We start from the raw sequence: 11,103 nt of genomic DNA, 5'->3' as shown, positions 1-11,103 counted from the left end.
CTTAGATGTGTTGTTGTGTTTCTGATCCCGTATCTAGATGTGTTGTTGTGTTTCTGATCCCGTATCTAGATGTGTTGTTGTGTTTCTGATCCCGTATCTAGATGTGTTGTTGATCTAGATGTGTTTCTGATCCCGTATCTAGATGTGTTGTTGTGTTTCTGATCCCGTATCTAGATGTGTTTTGATGTTTCTGATCCCGTATCTAGATGTGTTGTTGTGTTTCTGATCTCGTATCTAGATGTGTTGTTGTGTTTCTGATCCGTATCTAGATGTGTTGATCCCCATGTCTAGATGTGTCTGATCCAGTATCTAGATGTGTTTCTGTTGTGTTTCTGATCCCGTATCTAGATGTGTTGTTGTGTTTCTGATCCCGTATCTAGATGTGTTGTTGTGTTTCTGATCCCGTATCTAGATGTGTTGTTGTGTTTCTGATCCCGTATCTAGATGTGTGTCTGATCCCGTATCTAGATGTGTGTCTGATCCCGTATCTAGATGTTTCTGATCCATATCTAGATGTGTCTGATCCCATATCTAGATGTGTTTTGTGTTCTGATCCAGTATCTAGATGTGTTGTTGTGTTTCTGATCCCGTATCTAGATGTGTTTCTGATCCATCTAGTATCCCATATCTAGATGTGTTGTGTGTTTTTGATTGTATCTAGATGTGTCTGATCCCATATCTAGATGTGTTTCTGATCCCGTATCTAGATGTGTTGTTGTGTTTCTGATCCCGTATCTAGATGTGTTTTTCTCATCCATTATCTAGATGTGTTTCTGTTTCTGATCCCTAGATCATGTGTTGTAGATGTGTTTCTGATCCTGTATCTAGATGTGTTGTTGTGTTTTTGATCCCGTATCTAGATGTGTTGTTGTGTTTCTGATCCCGTGATGTGTGTTGTTGTGTTTCTGATCCCGTATCTAGATGTGTTTTCTGATCCGTATCTAGATGTGTTGTTGTGTTTCTGATCCCGTATCTAGATGTGTTGTGTTTCTGATCCCATATCTAGATGTGTTGTTGTTTCTAGATGATCCCGTATCTAGATGTGTTGTTGTTTCTCATCCCGTATCTAGATGTGTTGTGTTCCTGATCTGTATCTAGATGTGTTGTTGTGTTTCTGATCCCATATCTAGATGTGTTTTGTGTTTCTGATCCCGTATCTAGATGTGTTGTTGTGTTTTTGATCCCGTATCTAGATGTGTTGTTGTGTTTCTGATCCCGTATCTAGATGTGTTGTTGTGTTTCTGATCCCGTATCTAGATGTGTTTCTGATCCCGTATCTAGATGTGTTTCTGATCCCGTATCTAGATGTGTTTCTGTTTCCCGTATCTAGATGTGTTGTTGTGTTTCTGATCCCGTATCTAGATGTGTTGTGTTTCTGATCCCGTTTAGATGTGTTTCTGATCCCGTATCTAGATGTGTTTCTGATCCCGTATCTAGATGTGTTGTTGTGTTTCTGATCCCGTATCTAGATGTGTTGTTGTGTTTCTGATCCCGTATCTAGATGTGTTTCTGATCCCGTATCTAGATGTGTTTCTGATCCCGTATCTAGATGTGTTGTTGTGTTTCTGATCCCGTATCTAGATGTGTTGTTGTGTTTCTGATCCTGTATCTAGATGTGTTTCTGATTGTATCTAGATGTGTTGTCTGATCCTGTATCTAGATGTGTTTCTGATCCCGTATCTAGATGTGTTGTTATGTTTCTGATCCCGTATCTAGATGTGTTGTTTTTCTGATCCCGTATCTAGATGTGTTGTTGTGTTTCTGATCCCGTATCTAGATGTGTTTCTGATCCCGTATCTAGATGTGTTGTTGTGTTTCTGATCCTGTATCTAGATGTGTTTCTGATCCCGTATCTAGATGTGTTTCTGATCCCATATCTAGATGTGTTTCTGATCCCGTATCTAGATGTGTTGTTGTGTTTCTGATCCCGTATCTAGATGTGTTTCTGATCCTGTATCTAGATGTGTTTCTGATCCCGTATCTAGATGTGTTGTTGTGTTTCTGATCCATATCTAGATGTGTTGACTGATCCTGTATCTAGATGTGTTTGTGTTTTGATTCCGTATCTAGATGTGTTGTTGTGTTTCTGCAGGACTCTCTCCATTCCTTGATGAACACTCTGGTGCCTTCAACCCTTTCTTTGTGCGCTGCATCAAACCACAACATGAACAAGGTGGGTCATTCAGTACTTGGACAAGGTGGGTCTTTCAGTACCACCACAACATGGACAAGGTGGGTCATTCAGTACTCACCACAACATGGACAAGGTGGGTCATTCAGTACTCACCACAACATGGACAAGGTGGGTCATTCAGTATTCAACAACATGGACAAGGTGGGTCATTCAGTACTCACCACAACATGGACAAGGTGGGTCATTCAGTACTCACCACAACATGGACAAGGTGGGTCATTTAGTACTCACCACAACATGGACAAGGTGGGTCATTCAGTGTTCACTCCCAACATGGACAAGGTGGGCCATTCAGTATTCAGGACAAGTTAACCCACTGTTCCTAGGCCGTCATTGAAAATAAGAATTTGTTCTTAACTGACTTGCCTAGTAAAATAAATAAAAATAAAAACATTATTTAAAAAAATCACCCCAACGTGATGAACAAGGACAAGGTGGGTCATTCAGTATTCACCCCAACGTGGACAAGGTGGGTCATTCAGTATTCACCCCCAACATGGACAAGGTGGGTCATTCAGTATTCACCCCAACGTGGACAAGGAGGGTCATTCAGTATTCACCCCAACATGGACAAGGTGGGTCATTCCAGTATTCACCCCCAACATGGACAAGGTGGGTCATTCAGTATTCACCCCCAACGTGGACAAGGTGGGTCATTCAGTATTCACCCCAACCACCAGCTACTGAATGTGAACTAGTCTGTTACTGTGTACAGAGGCAGGCAGATCCCAGAAATTCCATATCTAGCTGCTATTCAAAGTTTTAATAGTCGTCGTCTGCTGCCTCGTCCCGGCTGACAAGGGAATGCTGTTGTCTCTGGGGGGCTTAGCTGTATCACAGGGACTTCGTTTGTTGAACATTCAAGTCCTGACACTCCTGAACATCAGGTTGATAACATGCCTGATGGTAGGGTACCACACACACACAGCCAGTGAGATGTGAATCAGAGTTAAGTGATTGTGATAAGCAGCACTGAGGCATAGAACAGACCAGCTGAGATGTGAATCAGAGTTAAGATTGTGCAGTGTGATAAGCAGCACTGAGACAGTCAGAACAGACCAGCTGAGATGTGAATCAGAGTTAAGTGATTGTGCAGTGTGATAAGCAGCACTGAGACAGTCAGAACAGACCAGCTGAGAACAATATAGTTGATTTATACTGGACTGAAACGATCCTGTGGGTTAAGGACATGTAACAGAATTCTAGTTCCTAAACACCTTCTATCGCCCCTCCTGTAAGACGAGCATAGTACTGTTCCCTCCTGTAAGACGAGCATAGTACTGTTCCCTCCTGTAAGACGAGCATAGTACTGGTCCCTCCCTGTAAGACGAGCCCTCCTGTATAGTACTGTTCCCTCCTGTAAAACGAGCACAGGACTGTTGTGTCCCCCTCCTGTAAGACTGAGCATAGTACTGTTCCCTCCTGTGTAAACGGAGCATAGTACTGTTGTGGGCCCTCCTGTAAGACGAGCACAGGACTGTTGTGGGCCCTCCTGTAAGACGAGCACAGGACTGTTGTGGGCCCTCCTGTAAGACGAGCATGTTGCAGTACTGTTGTGGGCCCTCCTCTGGGATGAGCATAGTACTGTCCCCTCCTGTAAAAGATTTGAGCATAGTACTGTCCCCTCCTGTAAGGCAGGCACAGTACTGTGTGTTGCCTCCTGAAGACGAGCACAGTACTGTGTGTTGCCTCCTGTAAGACGAGCACAGTACTGTGTGTTGCCTCCCTGTAAGACGAGCACAGTACTGTGTGTTGCCTCCTGTAAAACGGCGCAGTACTGTGTGTTGCCTCCCCACTGTAAGCGAGCACAGTACTGTGTGTTGCCTCCTGTACTGTTAACTATACTTCTGTGCAGTGGGTCTGACGGCTGCTGTTTTTGTATTCTCACAGAGTTAGAGTTGAAAGTAATTCAGTGTGTTTTGTACTTCTCAGAACCAACATGTTTGACCCAGAAGTGGTCCTGAACCAGCTGGTATTCTGGGATGTTGGAGACCGTGAAGATCACTTGAGCTGGTTTCCTGTCCGCAGGACTTTAATGACTTCCACAGCAGGTGAGGAAAAATTTACTATGGTCTTTTACAGGGACTAACATCACCGTCTCCCGTGCACGGTAGATCATCTGCTGGGTGTAGATCACCTGCTGGGTGTAGAATCACCTGCTGGGTGTAGAATCACCTGCTGGGTGTAGAATCACCTGCTGGGTGTAGAATCACCTGCTGGGTGTAGAATCACCTGCTGGGTGTAGAATCACCTGCTGGGTGTAGAATCACCTGCTGGGTGTAGAATCACCTGCTGGGTGTCGAATCACCTGCTGGGTGTAGAATCACCTGCTGGGTGTAGAATCACCTGCTGGGTGTAGAATCACCTGCTGGGTGTAGATCACCTGCTGGGTGTAGATCACCTGCTGGGTGTAGAATCACCTGCTGGGTGTAGAATCACCTGCTGGGTGTAGAATCACCTGCTGGGTGTAGAATCACCTGCTGGGTGTCGATCACCTGCTGGGTGTAGAATCACCTGCTGGGTGTAGAATCACCTGCTGGGTGTAGAATCACCTGCTGGGTGTCGAATCACCTGCTGGGTGTAGAATCACCTGCTGGGTGTCGATGAACATCGGGGATATACTCTGTGATCTGGGTCAATGGCATGGCTGCCCACTTACAAAACAGCAGAAGATGCGGACTCAGTGCTCACCTGGGTCATTGAGCTCGTGTTGATTTCCTATTGTGCTGCTGTCAACTGTCTGGGTGTCATGTCATGTTGTGCTCCTTCGACATGTTTGATTTGTCTGGCCCGTTGGATCTGTGTCTGACCCGTTGGATCTGTGTCTGACCCGTTGGATCTGTGTCTGACCCGTTGGATCTGTGTCTGACCCGTTGGATCTGTGTCTGACCCGTTGCATCTCGGTCGGATCAGTGTCTGACCTGTGTGCGTCTCTGTTCCCTGTGCAGGTACAAGATTATCCTGAAAGACAGGCATCCAACAGACGACCAGAGAGGGAGGTGCACAGAGCTGCTGATGTCATACGACCCCGCCAAGATAGACTGGCAGCTGGGGAAGACTAAGGTGCGCTGGTCCCGTGGCTCTGACATCACACTCTTACACGGCATACTCTGCTGCATGTCCTGTGACCCAGGGGTTTACAGGGTTGAACAGGGTAGAGTTACATGTTATAGGGGACCACCCATACGTGGAATGTATGCACACATGACTGTAAGTCGCTTTGGATAAAAGCGTCTGCTAAATGGCATATATTTTTAATATTTTTATAGATTATAAGAGCAGGGACTGAAGGAGCATCAGCTTCAGGATAACAACAAACCCACAGCTGGGACAGGATCAGATGAAATATCAGGTCTTCTCTTCCTGACATAGGGCTTCATCTTTACTTCATCTTTACAAGCCTTCCTCATCAGCCACGTATTGGGTATCTGTCTGACGCCATGGGTATCTGTCTGACGCCATGGGTATCTGTCTGACGCCATGGGTATCTGTCTGACGCCATGGGTATCTGTCTGGCGCCATGGATATCTGTCTGGGTATTTTACTTATTGATGCAGGACACCTCTAACTTAGTGTTTGATCTATGACACACTGGAATAGGGTGCAGGACACCTCTAACTCAGTGTTTGATCCATGACACACTGGAATAGGGTGCAGGACACCTCTAACTCAGTGTTTGATCCATGACACACTGGAATAGGGTGCAGGACACCTCTAACTCAGTGTTTGATCCATGACACACTGGAATAGGGTGCAGGACACCTCTAACTCAGTGTTTGATCCATGACACACTGGAATAGGGTGCAGGACACCTCTAACTCAGTGTTTGATCTGTGACACTGTAATAGGGAGCAGGACATCAGTGGTGAAAGAGACCATATGACTGACCACAGGGGTAAAGGCCAGGCAGAGAGTCAATATGTGGATTAGAGGACATGACTGGTGGTCTGTGTGTGTAGAACCCCCAGAGTGATTTTTACTTTATTTAACCTTTATTTAACTAGTCAGGTCAGTTAAGAACAAATTCTTATTTTCAATAGAACTGCCTGTTCAGGGGCAGAATGACATATTTGTGCCTTGTCACCTCGGGGATTTGAACTTGTAACCTTCCAGTTACTAGTCCAACGCTCTAACCACTAGGCTACCAGCTGGTTACTAGTCCAACACTCTAACCACTAGGCTACCTGCTGGTTCCTAGTCCTACGCTCTAACCACTAGGCTACCTGCTGGTTCCTAGTCCAACGCTCTAACCACTAGGCTGCCCCTGCCGCCCTACGCTCTAACCACTAGGCTACCCTGCCGCCCCTACGCTCTAACCACTAGGCTACCCTGCCGCCTCTACGCTCTAACCACTAGGCTACCCTGCCGCCTCTACGCTCTAACCACTAGGCTACCCTGCCGCCTCTACGCTCTAACCACTAGGCTACCCTGCCGCCTCTACGCTCTAACCACTAGGCTGCCCTGCCGCCTCTACGCTCTAACCACTAGGCTACCCTGCCGCCTCTACGCTCTAACCACTAGGCTGCCCTGCTGCCTCTACGCTCTAACCACTAGGCTACCTGCTGGTTCCTAGTCCTACGCTCTAACCACTAGGCTACCTGCTGGTTCCTAGTCCTACGCTCTAACCACTAGGCTACCTGCTGGTTCCTAGTCCAACGCTCTAACCACTAGGCTACCCTGCCGCCTCTACGCTCTAACCACTAGGCTACCTGCTGGTTCCTGGTCCTACGCTCTAACCACTAGGCTACCTGCTGGTTCTAGTCCTACGCTCTAACCACTAGGCTACCTGCTGGTTCCTAGTCCAACACTCTAACCACTAGGCTACCTGCTGGTTCTAGTCCTACGCTCTAACCACTAGGCTACCTGCTGGTTCCTAGTCCAACGCTCTAACCACTAGGCTACCCTGCCGCCCTACGCTCTAACCACTAGGCTGCCCTGCCGCCCTACGCTCTAACCACTGGCTACCCTGCCGCCTCTACGCTCTAACCACTAGGCTACCCTGCCGCCTCTACGCTCTAACCACTAGGCTGCACCCTGCCGCCTCTACGCTCTAACCACTAGGCTACCCTGCCGCCTCTACGCTCTAACCACTAGGCTACCCTGCCGCCTCTACGCTCTAACCACTAGGCTGCCCTGCCGCCTCTACGCTCTATTACCGGGCTACCCTGCCGCCTCTACGCTCTAACCACTAGGCTACCCTGCCGCCTCTACGCTCTAACCACTGGGCTACCTGCTGGTTCTGGTCCTACGCTCTAACCACTAGGCTACCTGCTGGTTCCTGGTCCTACGCTCTAACACTGGGCTGCCTGCTGGTTCCTGGTCAACGCTCTAACCACTGAGGCTACCCTGCCGCCTCTACGCTCTAACCACTAGGCTACCTGCTGGTTCCTAGTCCTACGCTCTAACCACTAGGCTACCTGCTGGTTCCTAGTCCTACGCTCTAACCACTAGGCTACCTGCTGGTTCCCTGGTCAACGCTCTAACCACTAGGCTACCCTGCCGCCTCTACGCTCTAACCACTAGGCTGCCCTGCCGCCTCTACGCTCTAACCACTAGGCTACCCTGCCGCCTCTACGCTCTAACCACTAGGCTACCCTGCCGCCTCTCGCTCTAACCACTAGGCTGCCCTGCCGCCTCTACGCTCTAACCACTAGGCTACCTGCGCCTCTCGCTCTAACCACTAGGCTACCCTGCCGCCTCTATGCTCTAACCACTAGGCTACCCTGCCGCCCCAGATGAGGTGTAGAATGGTGGTGGGTGAATAAAATACGTGTAGCACGACCAGGTCTAATCTGAGGGAAATATGTGTCTCTATGGTCATACGTTGGACAGGAGGTTTGGAAGTGCAGCTCAGATTCCACCTCATTTTGTGGGCAGTGAGCACATAGCCTGTCTTGTCTTGAGGGCCATGTCTGTCACGATGGCCTTTCTCAATAGCAAGGCTATGCTAACTGAGTCTGTACATAGTCAAAGCTTTCCTTAAGTTTGGGTCAGTCACAGTGGTCAGGTATTCTGCCGCTGTGTACTCTCTGTTTAGGGCCAAATACCATTCTAGTTTGCTCTGTTTTTTTTGTTAATTCTTTCCAATGTGTCAAGTAATTACCTTTTTGTTTTCATGATTTGGTTGGGTCTAATTGTGTTGCTGTGCTGGGGCTCTGCGGGGTGTGTTTGTGAACAGAGCCCCAGGACCAACTTGCTTAGGGACTCTTCTCCAGGTTCATCTCTCTGTAGGTGATGGCTTTGTTATGGAAGGTTTGGGAATCGCTTCCTTTAGGTGGTTGTAGAATTTAACGGCTCTTTCCTGGATTTAGGCATAATTTTGCTTTGCATTATTTGGTGTTCTACGTTGTACACAGAGGATATTTTTTGTAGAATTCTGCATGCAGTGTCTCAATCTGTAGTTTTTCACATTTTGTGAAGTCTTGGTTGGTGAGCGGACCCCAGACCTCACAACCATAAAGGGCAATGGGTTCTATGACTGATTCAAGTATTTTTTAGCCAGATCCTAATTGGTATGTTGAATTTTATGTTCCTTTTTTGATGGCATAGGAGGCCCTTCTTGCCTTGTCTCTCAGATCATTACCCAGCTTTGCCACGAAAAAGAACTTAGCAGTGAAGAACAAACACTCATTGTAAATACAACTTATATTTATGTTAATTTTACCTTTTGTACTTTAACAATTAAGCAATATGACATTTGAAATGTTTTATTCTTTTGGAACTTTTATGAGTGTAATATGTTTACTGTTAATTTGTATTTGTTTATTTTGCTTTTGTTTATTACCTAGTTAGCAATGTTTCCAATAATAAATCCCTTTGAAATGTGTTAGTTTGTTGACCGTGTAATGTAGTGGTAGTTTATTGACCCTGTAGTGTAGTGGTAGTTTGTTGACCCTGTAGTGTAATGGTAGTTTGTTGACCCTGTAGTGTAATGGTAGTTTGTTGACCGTGTAATGTAGTGGTAGTTTATTGACCCTGTAGTGTAGTGGTAGTTTATTGACCCTGTAGTGTAGTGGTAGTTTGTTGACCCTGTAGTGGTAGTTTATTGACCCTGTAGTGTAGTGGTAGTTTATTGACCCTGTAGTGGTATTTTGTGACCCTGTAGTGGTAGTTTATTGGCCCTGTAGTGGTAGTTTATTGACCCTGTAGTGGTAGTTTGTTGACCCTGTAGTGGTAGTTTATTGACCCTGTAGTGGTAGTTTGTTGACCCTGTAGTGGTAGTTTGTTGACCCTGTAGTGGTAGTTTGTTGACCCTGTAGTGGTAGTTTGTTGACCCTGTAGTGGTAGTTTGTTGACCCTGTAATGTAGTGGTAGTTTATTGACCCTGTAATGTAGTGGTAGTTTATTGACCCCGTAGTGGTAGTTTATTGACCCCGTAGTGGTAGTTTATTGACCCTGTAATGTAGTGGTAGTTTAGTGACCCTGTAGTGGTAGTTTGTTGACCCTGTAGTGGTAGTTTATTGACCCTGTAGTGGTAGTTTATTGACCCTGTAGTGGTAGTTTATTGACCCTGTAGTGGTAGTTTATTGACCTTGTAGTGGTAGTTTATTGACCCTGTAGTGGTAGTTTGTTGACCCTGTAGTGGTAGTTTGTTGACCCTGTAGTGGTAGTTTATTGACCTTGTAGTGGTAGTTTATTGACCTTGTAATGGTAGTGGTAGTTTGTTGACCTTGTAATGGTAGTTTATTGACCTTGTAATGGTAGTGGTAGTTTGTTGACCGTGTAGTGGTAGTTTGTTGATCGTGTGTGGTGTTAGTTTATTGACCCTGTGTTAATGGTAGTTTGTGGCCTATAGTGGTAGTTTATTGACCCTGTAGTGGTAGTTTATTGACCCTGTAATGTAGTGGTAGTTTATTGACCCTGTATCGTGTAATGTAGTGGTAGTTTATTGACCCTGTAGTGGTAGTTTATTGACCGTGTAATGTAGTGGTAGTTTATTGACCGTGTAATGTAGTGGTAGTTTATTGACCCTGTAGTGGTAGTTTATTGACCCTGTAGTGGTAGTTTATTGACCCTGTAGTGGTAGTTTATTGACCCTGTAGTGGTAGTTTATTGACCCTGTAATGTAGTGGTAGTTTATTGACCCTGTAGTGGTAGTTTATTGACCATGTAATGTAGTGGTAGTTTATTGACCCTGTAGTGGTAGTTTATTGACCCTGTAGTGGTAGTTTGTTGACCCTGTAGTGGTAGTTTGTTGACCCTGTAGTGGTAGTTTGTTGACCCTGTAGTGGTAGTTTGTTGACCCTGTAGTGGTAGTTTGTTGACCCTGTAGTGGTAGTTTATTGACCGTGTAATGTAGTGGTAGTTTATTGACCCTGTAGTGGTAGTTTATTGACCCTGTAGTGGTAGTTTATTGACCCTGTAGTGGAAGTTTATTGACCCTGTAGTGGTAGTTTATTGACCCTGTAATGTAGTGGTAGTTTATTGACCCTGTAATGTAGTGGTAGTTTATTGACCCTGTAATGTAGTGGTAGTTTATTGACCCTGTAATGTAGTGGTAGTTTATTGACCCTGTAGTGGTAGTTTATTGACCCTGTAGTGGAAGTTTATTGACCCTGTAGTGGTAGTTTATTGACCCTGTAATGTAGTGGTAGTTTATTGACCCTGTAATCTAGTGGTAGTTTATTGACCCTGTAATCTAGTGGTAGTGTATTGACCCTGTAGTGGTAGTTTATTGACCCTGTAGTGGAAGTTTATTGACCCTGTAGTGGTAGTTTATTGACTCTGTAATGTAGTGGTAGTTTATTGACCCTGTAGTGGTAGTTTATTGACTCTGTAATGTAGTGGTAGTTTATTGACCCTGTAGTGGTAGTTTATTGACCCTGTAGTGGTAGTTTATTGACCTTGTAATGGTAGTTTATTGACTCTGTAATGTAGTGGTAGTTTATTGACCCTGTAGTGGTAGTTTA

General features: G+C 45.8%; 1 protein-coding gene across 1 annotated transcript in view; it reads left to right on the top strand.

Annotated features, from left to right (window-relative positions):
• Positions 1-2,797: 2,797 nt before the first annotated feature.
• LOC123993153 (unconventional myosin-X-like) overlaps positions 2,798-11,103 on the top strand; it is a 51,006-nt gene continuing 42,700 nt past the window's right edge. Inside the window, exons 1-3 of the mRNA XM_046295036.1 lie at positions 2,798-2,842; positions 4,223-4,245; positions 5,143-5,297. Of these exons, the coding sequence (XP_046150992.1) occupies positions 2,798-2,842; positions 4,223-4,245; positions 5,143-5,297 (223 nt within the window). The remainder of the gene's footprint in view (positions 2,843-4,222; positions 4,246-5,142; positions 5,298-11,103) is intronic.

The sequence above is a fragment of the Oncorhynchus gorbuscha genome, linkage group LG01 (genome assembly GCF_021184085.1).
Source record: "Oncorhynchus gorbuscha isolate QuinsamMale2020 ecotype Even-year linkage group LG01, OgorEven_v1.0, whole genome shotgun sequence".
In the NCBI taxonomy this organism is placed as follows: Eukaryota; Metazoa; Chordata; class Actinopteri; order Salmoniformes; family Salmonidae; genus Oncorhynchus; species Oncorhynchus gorbuscha.
This window is presented reverse-complemented; position numbering and strand designations above follow the sequence as displayed.